This window comes from Geotrypetes seraphini, chromosome 3, assembly GCF_902459505.1.
Source record: "Geotrypetes seraphini chromosome 3, aGeoSer1.1, whole genome shotgun sequence".
Taxonomy (NCBI): domain Eukaryota; kingdom Metazoa; phylum Chordata; class Amphibia; order Gymnophiona; family Dermophiidae; genus Geotrypetes; species Geotrypetes seraphini.
Window position 1 is genome coordinate 87,343,414 of NC_047086.1, and position 18,945 is coordinate 87,362,358.

General features: G+C 44.3%; 1 protein-coding gene across 4 annotated transcripts in view; it reads right to left on the reverse strand.

Moving 5' to 3' along the window:
- KIDINS220 (kinase D interacting substrate 220) overlaps positions 1 to 18,945 on the reverse strand; it is a 306,588-nt gene that overhangs the window by 241,277 nt on the left and 46,366 nt on the right. For all 4 annotated transcript variants that reach the window (XM_033937373.1, XM_033937372.1, XM_033937370.1 and 1 more), the window contains exon 4: positions 9,688 to 9,786. In XM_033937373.1, coding sequence (XP_033793264.1) covers positions 9,688 to 9,786 — 99 coding nt within the window. The remainder of the gene's footprint in view (positions 1 to 9,687; positions 9,787 to 18,945) is intronic.

Here is an 18,945-nt window from a genome sequence, read left to right on the forward strand (position 1 = left end):
TAGGGATCCATCTTGGAGATAATTTCTGAGCAATACTGCTGAAGTATCAGAAAAATATATATTTTTGCAGATAACACTATGATTGGCAAAAGAGTGAACACACTAGAAGAAATAGAATGCATGAAAAGTGATCTATAAAATTTGAAGCTTGGACTAAAGCTTGATAGTTGAGCTTTAATGAGAAGTACAGTAATGCATTTCAGGATGCAAAAATTAAAAAGAGCTTTATACAATAGGAAAAGAGAGGCCGATATGCACAGCTTTCAGGTTTATTTAAAATTTGATATTATTGCTTATAATACTTCTAAGTGATGCACAATTTAAAAACCAGGGTCAAATATTACAAAAATTAAACAAACCAAATCAATTACTGACTAACAAGATACAGAAGGATCAAGGGTAGAACTACAATCATTATAGGAAAGAAGACAAATATGGGAAAAACAAATTGGTTACTAGGGGGAATGTCTGAAGCCTTCTATGATAGAGGCTTCATAAAAAAAACCAAAAAAAAAAACCAACCCATTATTCAATTAAAGGTTTAATTTTGAAAAGCATTTTTATATAGAAAAGACTTCAGGGAGTTCTTAAATCTATCCAGATTTTGTTCTCCTCTGAGAAAATAGGGTAAAGCATTCCATAACTGCAGGGCGTATATTGTAAATATTTCTGTTCGCCTAGTACTAATTACTTTTAACGAAGGGATTACAAGCAAATTTTGGTCTGCAGATTGCAGAGTCCCGAGTGGTGAGTATGGTATTAGAAGTTTATCAAGGAATGCTGGCAAGTTTGAATGTTGTGTCTTTAAACAAAGTAGAATAAAGGTGAAAAAACAGTGTGACAAGGCGGTGGCTGCTGCCAGAAGGATGCTGGGCTGTATAAAGAGAGGCGTAGCCAGTAGAAGGAAGAAGGTGTTGGTCATTGGTGAGGCCCCACTTGGAGTATTGAGTTCAGTTTGGAGACCGTATCTAGCAAAGGACATAAGAAGACTTGAGCAGTCCAGAGGAGGGCGACGAAAATGATAGGAGGCTTGCGCCAGAAGACGCATGAGGAGAGACTGGAAGCCCTGAATATGTATACCCTAGAGCAGGGGTGTCCAATGTCGGTCCTCGAGGGCCGCAATCCAGTCGGGTTTTCAGGATTTCCCCAATGAATATGCATGAGATCTATTTGCATGCACTGCTTTCAATGCATATTCATTGGGGAAATCCTGAAAACCCGACTGGATTGCGGCCCTCGAGGACCGACATTGGACACCCCTGCCCTAGAGGAAAGGAGGGACAGGGGAGATATGATTCAGATGTTCAAATACTTGAAGGGTATTAACGTAGAACAAAATCTTTTCCAGAGAAAGGAAAATGGTAAAATCAGAGGACATAATTTGAGGTTGAGGGGTGGTAGATTCAAGAGCAATGTTAGGAAATTCTACTTTACGGAGAGGGTGGTGGATGCCTGGAATGTGCTCTCGAGAGAGGTGGTGGAGAAGAAAACAGTGACTGAGTCAAAGAAGCGTGGGATGAACACAGAGGATCTAGAATCAGAAAATAATCTAATATAATAAAGAGCTAGCCGCGCATGCGCACTTCTATTTGCGTGTTCCGTGCGCTGTAGGTCTGTGGCCGAAGGAGTGCGCATGCGCGAGTCCCCAGCCTTGACCGCGGCTTGAGGCGTATGCGCCAGTTAGCTGCATCGGGCGACAGGAGCGGCTCTGGCAGCGGATGCCGGGAGGAGGACTCATGGTCCTGCCGCCGCTGCCGCTCCTGTTCACAGCGGCCTGCACGTCGCCGACTCCCCCCCTCCCGCAACAACCGCTACCGCTCCTGTTCTTCCCCTCCCTCCAGTCACCGCCGCCATTCCTATTTAAAATGGCCTGCTGAGGTTCGCGGCCGGCTGTAGCGAACCTCACAGGCCGCTCTCCACGTGGTAGCACGTTCCCTCTGACGCGATCGCGTCAGAGGGAACATGCTAATCTAATCTAATCTAATCTAAATCTTGGGTTTATATACCGCATCATCTCCGCAGATGGAGCTCGACACGGTTTACATGGTTAGGGAAGGAACGGAACTCCAGTGGAATTATATAAGTATGAGAGAAGAGAGGTTGGTGTGAGAGTGCCAGGAGCGGGACGGGGTTACGTTCTGGAGAAGAGCCAGGTCTTCAGATGCTTACGGAATGGTAGAAGGGGGCTCAAATTGCGGAGAGGGGAAGGGAGACTGTTCCAGAGCTGAGTGATTCTGAAAGGGAGGGAAGAGCCAAGTTTACCAACAAGGGAGATGCCTTTTAAGGAGGGGTAGGATAGTTTTAATTTTTGAGTGGATCTAGTGGAGGTTGGATTTGAGGAATTCCAGGATAGAGGGATAAAAGGAGGAAGGATACCGTGGAGGATCTTGAAGGTTAGGCAGGCACATTTAAAGTAGACCCTGGAAATTTAGGAATGGCAGGCAAGACCCCCCCCCCCTTCCCCGCCGCACCCAGGCCCCGGCGGTCGCTGGCTGTGCGGACGTGTTTCCTGAGTTTTCGCCTCCCTGGTATAAGATTAAATCCCGATCGCGCGGCTCCAACCCAGACAGAAAAACAGGCACTGGCAGTCCCGGTCCCAGGCGGCAATGCAGTTTCTCCGTCTCCTCCTTGCTCCTCCTCACACACAACCCCAGTCAGTCACAGCGTTCCGTCCAAACGAACAAGCAGTCGGCTGTGCGCCGGCCTGCCAGCGAGCACCTGCGCAACAGTGAGAACCAACGAGCACGTGCTCCCTTGCCCTCTGCGCGAGACGGTGAGCCCACGATCACATGCCAGCCCGCCAGCAGCAGCCGCTTAGTTGGCTCTCAAACTGGTCAGGCGCTGAAGAAAGCCAGCAAAGAAGTGACCCTGGAAGGTAGGACTGTCTATTGGCTCTGCAAAATAAGATTTTGCAAGTGAAGGGGGTATAATGATGGACAGGGAAAAGCCAAGCCTGCAAATGAAAAATGGACAAGAACTGCATGTATATAGAGAGAGAGAGAGAGAGAGAAAAAAGTTGACAGGTAGCAGGATACAGATGTTTCAGGCTTGGTAAATAAGGGGAGCAGTGAAGGGGTGGTGGTGGACACAGGGGAGGTAAAAGGAAAGGAGAATGGACAGGGGGAGCAGGCAAGGGGTGGTGGTGGACAGCTGAGGAAAAAGAAAGACAGAAATACAGAAACAGGCTAAGGAGAGAGAGAGAGATAGAAATGAAGACAGACACACACACACATATATTCTAGCACCCGTTAATGTAACGGGCTATAAGACTAGTATTAAATATTGAACTAAGGCCTGTACAGGCAGACTTGTATATGGCCATTTGGGGGAGGATGGGCTGGAGAGGGCTTCAATGGCTGGGAGGGTGTAGATGGGCTGGAGTGGGTTTTGACGGAGATTTTGGCAGTTGGAACCCAAACTTAGTACCGAGTAGAGCTTTGGATTCTTGCCCAGAAATAGCTAAGAAGAAAAAATTTAAAAAAATTTAAATTGAATCAGGTTGGACAGACTGGATGGACCATTCAGGTCTTTATCTGCCACCATCTACTATGTTACTATGTATGTAATTTGGTGCTGTATAGGTAACCAGTGTGCATTCTGTAGAAGAGGCATTACCTGATCAAATTTTTGGGAGATTGTAATGAGTTTTATCGATGCATTTGGATTAACTGTAAATGTCTTAATTGAACCTGGGTGATGTTTTTATATAGAGAATTACAGTAATCCAGTCTAGAAATGATAAGAGAGTGAACAGGAGTATTAAGTGCTGTTGGATCTAAGACTTTCAAAATTGATCTTATCATCCGGAGCTTATAGAAACAGTTTCTTACTACAGAGCTTATCTGATCACAATAAGATAGTTTTTGTTCTAAAATGACGCCAATAATTTTGATATTAGGGACCATTTCCAGAGGTGTATTGTCAATTTGAATTAGAGCCGATAGAGAAATTCCTTCCTTCTAGGGAAATAGAATGGCTTTGGATTTTGCTGTTTAATGCCAGCCTGTTTTCTCTTAGCCATAAATTTTTTCCATTTTTTCATTTATTTGGTTTGTGTTTTCTATATCTATTACATTACATTACATTACATTCGGGATTTCTATTCCGCCATTACCTTGCGGTTCAAGGCGGATTACAAAAGGTTAGTTTAAGGATAGGATTACAATGAATTAAAGAATTACAGAATTACAGAGTTAGAGAATTACAGAATTACAGAATTACAGAATTGCATGAATTATAATGAATAGCTAGATAGGTAAGATGTAGATCTTAAGGGCTTTTAGAGGTCGTGTTGTTATTGCTGTTTTAGGAATTTCTTGAAAAGTGTGGTTTTTATTTCTTTTCTGAACGTCTTATAGTCTGGGGTTGTCATCAGAAGGTTGGATATCTGGTTGTCTAGTCTTGCAGCCTGTGTGGCTAGGAGGCCGTCATATTGTTTTGTTCTTTTTACTTCTTTGGATGGGGGGGGTATGAATGGGGAGTGCGTTTTTCTGTGTCTGGTGTTGGTTGCTTGGATGAGGCGATTGTTCAGGTATGATGGGCTGTCTCCGTGTAGGGTTTTATATAATATGCAGTAGAATTTGAATTGGATTCTTTCTTGGATTGGGAGCCAGTGTGAGTTGATGAAGGCCTCAGTGATGTGGTCGTGTTTTCTCAGTGAATAGGCGAGTCTTAAGGCTGTATTTTGGATTGTTTGGAGTTGTCTTATCGTATTTGCTGGACATGGGAGGAATAGTATGTTACAGTATATCAGGAAAGAGAACCCAGTGGTATCTGAGGATCTCAAAGTAGCAAATAATGCAATAAAACAGTGGCAAAGATCAGGATGATGTTTTGCTGCCCTGAGATGAGGTTTAACCAAAAGCAAAAAAAAGTTGTGTAAGTGTATATACATCATTGTTTAGCTTTGGAGGCTGTATCTTGCCAAGGATGTAAAAAAACTTAAAGCTCTTCAGAGGAAAGCAAACAAAATGGAATGGAGTCTGCACCAGAAAAAAAAAAAATCAAGGAACAGGGATTAAATTATTGAAAGATAAGGACCAAACAAAAAAAACCTGCTCCAAAAAAAAAAAAGGAACAGTTATAATAATATTAATAATAACTTTATTCTTTTATACCGCCATAACCAAAAGTTCTAGGCGGTTTACACTAAAAAGAGTTGGACAATCAGCAAAATACAATAATACAGTAAAAAAAATGCAAATATTTGTAAAATAGAATTTCAATAATAAAACTCACTAAGTAATAAACTTATCGAAGAAAGTGGTCTTAATTAATTTCCGAAAACTGCAAAAGGATAACATAGCTTGCTGAGTACATTTACCTAACCAAGATTGTTGCCTACCAGCTTGAAATGCTAGGGTCCTATCAAAGAAGGGCATGAACTAGCGGGCATGAAAAAGATGCAGTAAGCAACATCAGGAAATATTTTTTAAAGCAGAGTGTGGTGGATGCCTGCAATGCTCTTCCACGAGAGGGTGGGTTCAAAAACAGTAACAGAATTCAAAAAGACAAGGGATAAACCAGAGGTTCCCTATATGGCATGAAAATGCAATAAAAGTAAAGAGCACGTTTTTTGTTTAAACTTTATAACTACAATACAAATCAATCAAATATAAATACCCTATAACCCTATTTATCTAATTGTTCAGGTTAATTACAGTTGCTGATTACAGGTTAGGTATCTGTTGTTATTATTTATGCTATGTGCTATGAGTGAATTTTATGTATGTGATTTGTAACTCACCTAGGTAGTAGGTGGGAGATAAATAAATAAATCTGTCTAGAAAATCTTAGAAAACTTAGGGGTCCTTTTGCTAAATCTTAGGGCACACTAACAAATTTAGACCACACTAAGGGGCTGATTCTACAAATGGGCATCCCAATTGTAGGCGTCGGTAAGCATCCTATCGCCATCTCACAGTCAATCAGGATGCATGTTTTGTTTTGTTTTTAAATGCAGGCGGAGAAGGACACCTACATTGTAGGTGTTTGTCGCACACCTAAGGAGATATGTCGAGACACTTATAATAATAACTTTATTTTTGTATACCGCATTACCATGGAAGTTCTATGCGGTTAACAGATGAAGAGACTGTACATTACAGCGAAGTTACACTTTAGACATCCAAGGCATGGTGTGGGCATGGTCTCCACTGGAAGTGGCTTTGGGCGTTTATAAGCATTCCTATGCGTCTCCGTAGGTGTGAGACAGATGCCTTAAATGTAGGTCTGTATAATGCTGGCCTACATTTAAGGCATCTGTTAGTAAAAGTAGACACGACTCTATACAGCAGTGGTTCCCAACCCTGTCCTGGAGGACCACCAGCAGTCGGGTTTTTGGGATAACCCTAATGAATATGCATGAGAGAGATTTGCATATAATGAAGGTAACAGGCATGCAAATCTGCCCCATGCATATTCATTAGAGCTATCCTGAAAACCTCACTGGCTGTGGTCCTCCAGGACAGGGTTGGGAACCACTGCTCTACAGGACGCCGATACGTGATTGACACGCGATCGGTGGCCGCTTCCTAGGCAGCCGCTGAAATAGTACTTTGGTGTCCTTTAGAGAATCAGGCCTTAAGAAGTCCAGGGCTTAGCATTTAGGCCCAGATTCTCTAAAAGTGCGTCCCGATTTTAGACAGCTGTAGGCGTCCTACAGCTGTCTAATCAGCCAATCGGGATGCACGTTTTTAAAAAAAACAAAATGCTCCCCAGGCAGGCCGCCTATATTGAAGGCGAGGCCCTGATTCTGTATAGGACGCCCGGGAGAGGCGTCCTATTCAGAATCGGCCTAAACTAAACCCCAATTCTGTAACCGGCGTCCATGTTACAGACGCGGGTTAGAGAATCGGGTTAGATTAGACACGGCCCGCTACACTTATCGCGGCAAGGGATCTCTCTGCCGCTATAAGTATAGCGGGCCGCGGCCTGTCCGATCGGATGCCCCCCCCCCGACACTACCGACCGACCGACCGACCGCCCCCCCCCCGACACTACCGACCGCCCCCCCCGACACTACCGACCGCCCCCCCCCGACACTACTGATACTGGCAGGAGAGTGTCCAATCCCTCCTGCCCGAAGACGGCACATCCCCCCCCTCCTGCCCGAAGACTGCACACCACCCCCCGGCGCTAACAACCCCCAAACTAACCTGTTCTTCGGGCCAGACGGTTCTTTCCCGTCTAGCCGGTAAGCCCGCCTCGTCGAAATGAGGCGGGCTCGCCCCTTCCCGGCCCATCCCGCCGAAGCCTAAGGCCTGATTGGCCCAGGCTCTAGAAGCCTGGACCAATCAGGCCTTAGGCATAGCGGGTCCGCCCATCCCCACTTGGCCAATCAGACCTTAGACTTAGTGGGGATGGGCGGACCCGCTATGCCTAAGGCCTGATTGGTCCAGGCTTCTAGAGCCTGGGCCAATCAGGCCTTAGGCTTCGGCGGGATGGGCCGGGAAGGGGCGAGCCCGCCTCATTTCGACGAGGCGGGCTTACCGGCTAGACGGGAAAGAACCGTCTGGCCCGAAGAACAGGTTAGTTTGGGGGTTGTTAGCGCCGGGGGGTGGTGCGCCGTCTTCGGGCAGGAGGGGGGTGGGGGGGGTGCGCCGTCTTCGGGCAGGAGGGGGGTGCGCTGTCTTCGGGCAGGAGGGATTGGGCACTCTCCTGCCAGCATCAGTAGTGTCGGGGGGGGGCGGTCGGTAGTGTCGGGGGGGGGCGGTCGGTCGGTAGTGTCGGGGGGGGGGCATCCGATCGGACAGGCCGCGGCCCGCTATACTTATAGCGGCAGAGAGATCCCTTGCCGCGATAAGTATAGCAGCTGCGTCTACTTACAATGTAGACCAGCATTTTGCTGGCCTACATTTTTAAGGTTTCTTCCTCTACTAGGGAGACGCGTAGGGCCACCTAGGTTCGCCTAAGGCCCTTAGGCGAGCTTAGGCGTCTTGCGGGTCTCCCTAGGCTCCCGGAGGTGCCTTCAGGCCTGCCTGGGGAGCATTTTTTTTTTTTTAAACGTGCATCCCGATTGGCTGATTAGACAGCTGTAAGACGCCTACAGCTGCCTAAAATCGGGACGCACTTTTTGAGAATCTGGGCCTGAGTGCATGCTAAGCTTTAGTAAATGAGCCCTTTAGAAAATCCACTTCTCTCCCCCAACCCCCTCCCATCTCTAGTAAAACAGGAAATGAAATATTCAGAGAAGTAACATAAAATACAACCAGATAAAAACAAATGTACGACAAGGAGCAGGATAAAAACTTCCAACAATCAAAAGTACACAAGTGAACATGAAATTCAAAGCTGAACAACAAAATCCCTCTACCCCCCCCAAAAAAAAGTCTTGAAAACCCCCCTCTCTGATAACACAATAGAAGATGCCCATACTTTATCAAATCTGGACAACTTGCCTCACTTCTGAGCAGTTACGTTGCTCAAATAATAAGCATCTCACAGGGTATTTCTCAAGTGAGGAAGCATAGGGATCTTCCTTGATCACCATTGCTTTGCCACTTTGCGGTGTACTACCACACGCATGGCAGAATCACTGTAACAATATCTGGGGGCACAAAAGCTTGTGGTGAATGCAAAAGAAAAAGAGTGGGACTGGTCACTATATAGAAAGCAAAAAAAAACCCCAACATGGTGGAAAAAAATCCTTGCACAATCCTCTCAAATGACAGTCAGTGGTACATTTCCTTCTCATCCATATCCTCTCCAACAAAGATTTCCACAAGGGCGAAATAAAATGAGCACTTTGGGATAGAGACATGCACCACCTATATAAAGATTTTACCCAGTTGAAAAGCGCTCTGTTAGACAGTGGACCAGTCCTGAGCTTTGAAAGAAAGTCCCAAGTCTCTCTCTCAATTCAAAATGTGCTTAAGTATATGAGGCTCTGGTTTCCCCAACATATCATACAGGCAGAATATCATCTTATACTGTCTTGAGGACATGATTCCACTCAACAATTCCTCAAAGTGGGTAAGCTATATTTTGAGACGATTCCCCAAGGAATGTTTCACTACAACAAAACTTAAAATCACTTTCATACTTTAAAGATATTTGTATTTATTTTAAAGAAGACAAACAGAGGGTAGACTGCATCAGATATCAATTACAACCCTAAAAACAGAAGTAATCCTCATAGAGTTGACGGCACAATCCTGGCTGCCTTTCTTGTAGACTAGATGAGCCATGTTGGTCTTTATCTATCATTTACTATATTTATATCCTCCCCACAAGTAAAAATATGAGTTTGAGTAGCTGTCTTGACCAACTGTTTTGCTCCGAATGCAGTTGCTATTTGCCACCCTACACAAGTTGCTACCCTAAGTGACTGTCTAATCAGCTTGTCTGCACAACACTATGTTCACATTCAATGTTTCAATTACAGATGCACTTTCCACATTCTCTTTCACCCACAGTACCAAACCACAACATTTATTTATTTTCATGCGTGTTCCTGAATGATCTAATTAATGTATTGTTTGATCTAACGCTTCACAAAATGTAAGACAAAGCTAAAGCTAAGGAAAAAAAAAACCTCTTTAAAACAAAAATGATGTTTATGAAATACTACCACACCTTTCTAAAGAAATTTTCTTCTATTTTGATGGAAAATTTTATTTTTTTATTCCAAACCTTTTGAACTATTAACAGTAATTCCAAATTTTAATTAAAGAATATTAGACATACCATATCCCTGTGCTCCAAGTTAGCATTGCTGTTGAGGAGTTCCCTTACAATATCTACATGCCCTTCTTTAGTAGCTGAAATAAGAGCAGTCCAGTTATCCTACAGAAGAAAAAAAAACATTTAGCACATTAAGAAATAGTCTCAAACAAAAATAAGTTTACAGCAAAAGAGAAAATACTAATAATTTACATACCAAGTGATCATACCAAGTTGTCATTGAAACAGGAGTAGTTTGCTGAAAGCTACAAAGGCACAACTCCCTGTAAATACTGTACGACGCAGATTAATCTGTTTACTGTGCCTCAAAGTTATTTTACTAATGATCACATACACCCACTGCAAAATTATATGATATGGGTATCTGGTCAAATCATATGATGCAACAATGTTCTCTGCCAGTACTTGCTCTGACTTCTTTTAATTAAGGTTCTGCACAGCAGAGGCAAGAAAAAGAAAGACTGAACAAAAACAGATTTTTTTTTTTTAATTCCTGACAATTGATAGAGGTTTAAAAAAAAAAAAACCAACAAAACAAAACAAAAGCAAAAAACTTCTTAGCTGTGTTAGCTAAAAACACATGACCTGATTTAGGACCCCTTTTACTAAGCTGCAGTAGAGGTTTCTATCGCGGCCGACAGCACTAAATGCTCCAACACCCATAGAATCCCTTTGAGCATTGGAGCAGCGTTGGAGCATTTAGCGCCCTGGGCCGTGATAGAAATCTCTACCACAGCTTAGTAAAAAGGGGGGTTAGAATGAAAATCTAGTTTTGTAGGAATTGGGTAAAGTCTACCAAGAATTAGTCCCACCCCACTCCACTGTGAAAAAAAAAATATTAACACCTTTTTTTCAACACTCAGCATTAGTTTCCAGCAGTCCTTTTTACAACTGTTTTAAATACTTTTAATATGATTCATTTTGTGCTCAAACCAAATTTGGAGGGCTTGTGTTCTTCCCGAACCAAGCAACCTTACTTCTGTCTCAATTCTCTCTCCTAATCCATCATGACCAAATCTTGTGTTCTCTCTCCTTACCAGTGTGTGCTGGCTTCCTAGTTCCACAACTGCTATGCATTCACACCCTGCAAGCAAGCAACTTGCACTCCCCCCACCACACACACACAGAGCAGATTGGTGCTTAATTAAGCATTTCTATTTATTTCCCAAATGTTATTTATTTAACCACAGCCAAATACTTCATGTGACTGGTGAAGTGAGTTGTAAACACTCATTAAACACACTAAAATATAGATAAGACATTATAGAACTTTTTAAAAAATTCTTCTACCAAGAAACTTTCCTATGCATTGCTAAGTCATATGCTTAAGTAATTATATACTTCCTGGATTTTTCATGTGTGTTAGACTTTTAAGCTGTTCTTGAATATAATGCATTTTTTCCTGTCAGAAGGATGTTACATCAAGTTGGATGATTGGGAAAGCTAGCTCATACAGAGTCTCTTGAGAAGAGGGGACCAGTTCTGACAAGGTCAATACAGTGCTATGAGAATCACTATGTCAGGAACTCCATTGAAACCTGTGCAAGGTCTTTGCTATGAACGGAATCTGGAGATAAGTGTGGAATGAGGGCCAAATAGCACAGTTACTTACCGTAACAGCTGTTATCCAGGGACAGCAGGCAGATATTCTCACATGTGGGTGATGTCATCCACGGAGCCCCGATGCAGACAGCTTTGCAAGCAGACTTACTTGCAGAACTTTAGAAAGTTTGCGACTGCACTGCACATGCACGAGTGCCTTCCTGCTCAGTGCAGGGCACGCGTCTCCTCAGTTCAGATAGCTAGCAGAGAAGCCAACCAGGGGAAGTGGGTGGGTTGTGAAAATATCTGCCTGCTGTCCCTGGATAACACCTGTTACGGTAAGTAACTGTGCTTTATCCCAGGACAAGCAGGCAGCATATTCTCACATTTGGGTGACTTCCAAGCTAACCAAAATGAGATGGTGGGAGTGTTGGCAACTTAGGAGAATACATTTTGTAAAACTGCCTGGCCAAAATGGCCATCCCGTCTGGAAAAAGTATCCAGACAATAATGAGAAGTGAATGTATGAACCGAGGACCAAGTGGAAGCTTTGCAGATTTCCTCAATAGGAGTAGATCTGAAGAAAGCTACTGATGCTATCATGGCTCTGACTTTATGGGCTGTGACTCGACTCTGTAAATGCAGTCCAGCCTGAGTATAGCAGAAAGAGATGCAAGACGCTAACCAGTTGGAGATGGTGCACTTGGAAGTCGGATGTCCCAACTTGTTTGGATTGAAGGAGACAAAAAGTTGAGGTGAAGATCTATGTGGTTGAGTGCATTGCAAGTAGAAAGCCAAAGCACGCTTAAAGTCCAGAGTATGAAGAGCTGATTCTCCAGGGTGAGAATGAGGCTTTGGAAAAAACACTGGAAATACAATCAACTGGTTGAGATGAAATTCTGAAACCACTTTAGGTAAGAATTTAGGATTGGTATGGACGACTACCTTGTCATGATGGAATACTGTGAAAGGTGGGCCTGCAACTAAAGCTTGAAGCTCACTGACCCTGCGAGCAGACATGAGAGCAATGAGAAAAACCACTTTCCAAGTGAGATATTTAAGATGAGCCGAATCCATTGGTTCAAAAGGAGGCTTCATCAATTGAGCAAGAACAACACTGAGATCCCAAACCACTGGAGGTGGTTTGACATTGAAAAGTCCTTTCATAAATTTGGAAACCACAGGATAAGCAGAAAGGGGTTTCCCTTCGAAAGGCTGATGGAAAGCAGCAATGCACTGAGATGGACTCGAATGGATGTGGATTTGAGGCTTGATTGAGACAAATGGAACAGGTAATCTAAAATTGAAGACAAGGAGGCAGATTGAGGCTCTTTGTGATGAATGGTGCACCAAGCAGAAAATCTAATCTATTTCTGATTGTAGCATTGTCTAGTGGTAGGCTTCCTAAAAGCATCTAAAATATCCTGTACAGATTGAGAGAACTGTAGAGTGGCAGTTAAGTTAAGAGGTACCAAGCTGTCAGGTATAAAGACTGCAGGATGGGATGAAGTAGAAACTCCTGACTCTGTGTAAGCAGAGAGGGAAAAACTGGTAGAAGCAGTGGCTCCCTGCTGCTGAGTTGAAGTAGAAGGGAGAACCAAGGTTGTCTGGACCACCGAGGAGCTATCAGAATCATGGTCGCATGTTCCTGTTTGAGTTTGACAAGTGTCTTGAGAATGAGAGGGAATGCATTGAGAAACCGATTCGTCCATTCCAGTAGAAAAGCATCTGCCTCCAGTCGGTGAGGAGAGTATATCCTGGAGCAGAACTGAGGCAGTTTGTTGTTGTGGGGAGACACAAAGAGATCTATCTGAGGAGTTCCCCACTGAGAAAAAATGTGATGAAGAGGTGAGGAATTGAGTAGCCATTCATGAGGTTGTAGAAGATGACTCAATTTGTCCTCCAGACAGTTTTTCTCTCCTTGAATGTAGACAGCTTTGAGGAAGGTGTTGTGAAGGATTGCCCAATCCCACCCCTGTAGAGCTTTCTGGCAAAGAGGGAGATCTCCAAGTCGCCATAGTACATGGCGACTTGGTTGTCTGTTCGAATGAGGACTACATGGTCATGAAGAAGATGCTGAAAAGTTTTAAGAGCATTGAAAATCGCTCCGAGTTCCAACAGATTGATGCAAAACTGACAATCCGTGCTGGACCAATGGCCTTGAGTACAGAGACCATCAAGATGAGTCTCCCAAGCGTAGGTCGAAGAATCTGTTGTGAGGACCTTCTGATGAGGGGGCGTTTGATGAAACAGTAAACCTCTGGAGAGATTCGAAGAGAGCATCCACCAGTGGAGAGACTGTCTCAACGAAGGAGTCACTCTGATGTGCTGAGAGTGTGGGTCACAAGCCTAAGCCCACTGACATGCCAGGGTCCACTGAGGAATTCTGAGGTGAAGTCTGGCAAAAGGAGTCACGTGAACTGAAAAAGTCATGTGACCTAGAAGAACCATCATGTGTCTTGCTGAAATTGTAGTCAAGGAAGACACTTTGTGGCAGAGATGAATGAGAGCAGCCTGACGTTGTTGAGGAAGGAATGCTCTGAGTCGGACAGTGTCCAGAACAGCTCCGATGAACTGCAAAGTTTGAGAGGGCTGTAGCTGGGATTTGGGAAATTTGATTTTGAACCCCAAGCTTTGTAGGAACCATGTAGTTTGTTGGGTCGCTACAATAACCCCTGGAGATGTTGAATCCTTGATGAGCCAGTCGTCCAGGTACGGGAACACCTGGAGCCCATGGTTCCGCAGAGCTGCTGCTACTACAGCTAGGCACTTGGTGAACACTCTTGGAGATGAAGCCAGGCCGAAAAGTAGCACTCTGTACTGAAAATGCAGATTCCCCACCCGAAATCTGAGGAACTGTCAAGAGGCTGGATGAATGGGAATGTGAGTGTAAGCCTCTTTGAGATCTAGAGAACATAACCTTACATTACATTACATTACATTAGTGATTTTTATTCCGCTTGTACCTTGCGGTTCAAAGCGGATTACATAAGAAGAGAACTGGACATTTCCAGGATGGTACATGACAATAGAGAATACAGTTTGAGGATAGAGACTTAATAACAGAATGATAGTAAAGACTTAATAACATCGGAAGATGTTTTGGACGGCAGTGTTTTGGTTTCTTGGGGGATGGGGTGAGGGAGGTTAGGTAGATTGTATATGCTTTTTGAACAGCAGTGTTTTGATTTCTTTACGGAATGTCTTGAGGTCTGATGTTGTGGTTAACAATCTGGTGATGGAAGGTTCGAGTTTTGCAGCATGTGTTGCCAGGAGGCTATCATAAAGCTTTTTGCGGTGAGTACCCTTGAGTGGTGGGTATGTGAATGATGTCAGTGTTCTTCTTGTTCTGGTTGGAAGGTTACGGTTTAGGCGGTCATTTAGGTAGGTGGGTGCAGTACCGTTAATTACTTTGAAGAGTAGACAGTATAGTTTGAATTGAATTCTGGCTCGAATCGGTAGCCAGTGTGAGTCTAGGTAGGCATTGGTGATGTGGTCAAATTTTCCGAGTGAGTAAATTAGTCTAAGGGCTGTGTTCTGAACAGTTTGAAGTTTTTTGATCATGTTTGTGGGGCATGGTAGATAAAGGATATTGCAGTAGTCCACGAGACCTAGTACCAGGGATTGTACAATTATCCTGTAGTGTTCTTTGTCAAAGAATTTCCTTATTTTTCTTAAGTTGCGCATTGTGAAGAATGCTTTTTGGGTAGTTTTGTTGATTTGGGTCTGCATAGTGCAGCATCTGTCTATCAGCACTCCCAAGATTCTGAGTGAGGTCTGGATTGGGTATTTGGTTGCTTTAATTTCTAGGTCTGTTATGGATGGGTTTTTGTCCGTTTCAAGCATTAGGAATTTGGTTTTGTCCGAGTTTAGTTTCAGTTTGTGGTTTGTCATCCATTTTTCTACTTCATCCAGAATTATTTCCAGGTGTCCTGTTGAGGTGTGGTCTTGGATTTCAAAGGGGAGGAGAATAGTTATGTCATCTGCGTAGCTGAATGATGTTACATTTAGGTTGTCTAAAGTGGTGCCGAGGGAGGAGATGAAGAGATTGAATAGAATGGGCGATAGTGGTGACCCCTGCGGGACTCCGCATGGATAACCAATCGTCCTGATCTAGAAAGGGGTATAAAGATGCTAGAGACAGCATCCGAAATTTCTCTCTGACAAGAAATTTGTTGAGGGCTCTGAGATCCAAAATGGGTCACAGATCGCCCGTCTTCTTTGGAACTAGGAATTAACGGGAGGGAACCCCTCACTTTGCTGTCCCGGGGGAACTTCCTCGATGGCACGGAGACAAAGCAGAGCTTAAGCTTCCTGAAGAAGAACGGTCTGGGATGGATTGGAAGGATACTCTTTTGGAAGCAGATCTGGAGGAACCTGAATGAAATAAAGAGAGTATCCTTCCCTGATGATGGACAGCACCCAGAGTTCTGATGTAATGACCTCCCAGCGGTGGTAAAAATGATGGAGATGACCGCCAATGGGAAGGGGAGAGGACAGAGGCAGAATGATGGAGGTTATGCTCTGTATTAGATGGTCAAAAAGGCTGAGAGGCCTTAGGTACAGCAGGAGTCTGAGGTTTCTGCTGCCTCTGTTGCTGTTGTGGTTGTTTATTAGGAGGCGCTCTTGTATAAGGAGCTGCTCTCTGTGGAAAATGCCTCTGTAAGATGGAAGAGGGCTGAAGCCTTTGGAGGTAGGCGGCTTGGGACAAGTGATGGAAGCAAACGATTTCTCATATTCAGACAATCGTTTGGCAGCTGCCTCGACAGAGTCATCAAACAATTCATTGCCTTGACAAGGAATGTTGGCTAGATGATCTTGAAGATTAGGGTCCACATCTATAGTGCAGAGCCAGGCAAGCCTGCACATCGCCACTGAAAAGGCAGTGACCCTCGAGGAAAGTTCAAATGCATCATAGGAAGATTGAAAGAGATGCATGCCGAGTTGAGTCAGTGTGATGATTGCTGAAACCCTGGAAGAAGGTGTTGAGGAATATATTTGAAATATTCAGGCAGTGTGTCAACCAAATGCTTGAAGTAAGAAATGAAAACAAAATTGCAATTCAAAACTCTAGTTGCCATGAGAGAATTTTGATACAAACAGTGACCAAACTTGTCCATGGTCCTGCCCTCTCTTCCAGGAAGGACAGTGGCATAAACTTTGGTAGGGTTGGTCTTTTTCAGAGAAGACTCCACAAGAAGGGACTGATGGGATAACTGAGATTTCTCGAAGCCCTTGCAGTGGCCCATCCTGTAACGAGACTACAGTTTTCCTGGGACAGCAGGAATGGAATAAGGTGTCTCAAGATTTCTCTTAAAGGTTTGAGAAAAAAGTCTATTAATGGGCAATTTGAGAGATTGCACAGGATGACGAGACATACCCATTTCTTCTAAATATTCCTGAGAGTATTTGGAATCAGAGTCCAAAGTAATACTGAGGTCCTTACTCATCTGACGTAGGAAAGAAGAAAAAGATATCTGCTCTAAGGAAGGTTGACCTCGAGGAGAAGGTGACCTCAAGGTGCCTCGCAAGGCAGAAAATGAAGGTGAAGCTTCTCTGGAGTACTGATACCCGAGGCCTGAATATGCAGGTATAGATGACTCACTGAGAGAATGGATAGAATCCCTCACAGGAGAAGAAGCAGAGGTATCTGGAGGTAGTGTCCATGACTTCGGAGTTGGAGGCCTCGAAGAGTCTCGAGGTCTGGAGACGAGGCTTGTCTCAAGAAGAGGATCTGTGCCTCGATGAATGTCTTGACTGATGCGGAGAACTGTGACTCGAACCATGCAAGTCTCGCTGAGAAGAAAGTCGAGGAGTCTTTGCCTTATGCCTCGGGAAGGGCGATGCCTTATACAATGAGGGAGGGCTAGAGGCTGGAGATTGAGACACCAAAAGGGATTGAATGCCTGGTGTCGAGGTATCTCGAGACACTGACAAGGACTCAGCTCCTTGAGTAGCATGCTTATGCTCCAGATGAGACACTTGCAAAGACTCAACTCCTTGCATAGAGTGTGTAGAGTCCTCTCGAGGCACTCCCAAGGACTTGACTCCTTGAATAGAGTGAGGAGGATCAGCTCGAGGCACAGCCAAGGACGCAACTCCTTGTGATACTGCTAAGTGCTTTGGCTGGACTGCAGGAAGCAGAGTCGAGGCAGGAGTATGTTTGGCAAGCATATTACCAAACTGGTGATCCAAAATGGTCTGGATCATAGCCTCCAAATGTGACACCGAGACTTGAGGGTCTGGTACATTTGGTGTGGCTAAAGTCTCCGAGGAAGAGGAGGAAGAATGACTCATCATCTTGGAGACATGCTTATTGGGCAGCTTGATAACTACTGCTGGTATCTGACCTGAGGGAGGCAGCAAGGCAAGCATCTCATCAGGAGAAGACTGATCTGCTCGAGGATGAGGACCCGCCGAACAAGGATGATTTGATTAAGGTTGAAGCCGAGGTCGAGGCAGAAGGCGGAAGCCCTGTGAGCTTGACCGGATTCAAGGTTGAGACCAGGCAAGTGGATCCACACCTCCAAAGAGTTTTTCCACCTGAACTCGACGACATTTGCAGGCACAAGGTTGAAGGGTAGTGCAGCAGGCACACAACTCTGGATAATGGTCAGGTCCCAAACACTGAATACACAACCAATATTGACCAGTGAGGGAGACTGCGCACTGGCAACGATTACATTTCTTGAAGCCTGCAACCGTCTGGGACATAAACGGGAAAATAGCCGCAGCTTAAGTCGAAGCTCACAGGCTGAGGTAGGTCCCACCGTGACCGAAAAAAAACACAGTAAAACTTTTTTTTTTTTTAAACGCGCAAGAAAAACACAGTGACCCTGCAAAGAAATAAAACACGAGCCACGGTGAGAGAAGGCACGAAGTAGAACCGAGTCTAGCGCAGAGCATCGAAATAGGACTTCTAGGCTTCACGGAAAACTGAGAGCTGAGGAGACGCGCGCCCTGCACTGGGCGGGAAGGCACTTGCGCATGCACTGTGTGGCAGTTGCGAACTTTCTAAAGTTCTACAAGCAAGTCTGCTTGCGAAGCTGTCCACATCCGGCCTCCTTGGATGATGTCACCCACATGTGATAATATGCTGCCTGCTTGTCCTGAGATAACCATTTTAAGGCCAGCGGATCTCTTGCAAAAGTGATCCAGAATTAGACACATTGCTTTGCTACTGGTGAAGGCGGCCCATTTGGAGCTCCTCCAGACTTTAAAAAGATGATCTTCAGGGTTTTCTAGTTCAGAGGCCACTGGAGGGGTTGAAGAACTCTACTGAGCCTGTCAGCTATTTGGTTCTGAATGCCCACAATTTAAGAAGCCTAAATTTGCATGAATTGGAAATCAGTCACAAATTCTTGCTGCTTCCTGACATAAAAGAAAACACACATTCTTCCCCATTTTTGGCCAACCAGGGTAAATCAATTATATGTCTGAACTAATTAATGGTTTTGGATTAGGCACAGAGACTGTGGTGGCATGTTCTAAATGGGGATACTCCTCGAGACAGGTTATTCGCAAAACATGAATTCATGTCGGAGTCCCAATGAGTTCCCGCATAAGATAAGTTATTAACTGCATGAATGTTGCACAGAATATGCACATATCTAATGCGTAAAACAAACGCTTAAAATAACTGCTGATCAATAAGGAGGCTCACTACAAAAACTCGAACTTCACATGAAATTAGCAAATTCTGCAAAATTCTTTTAAGTT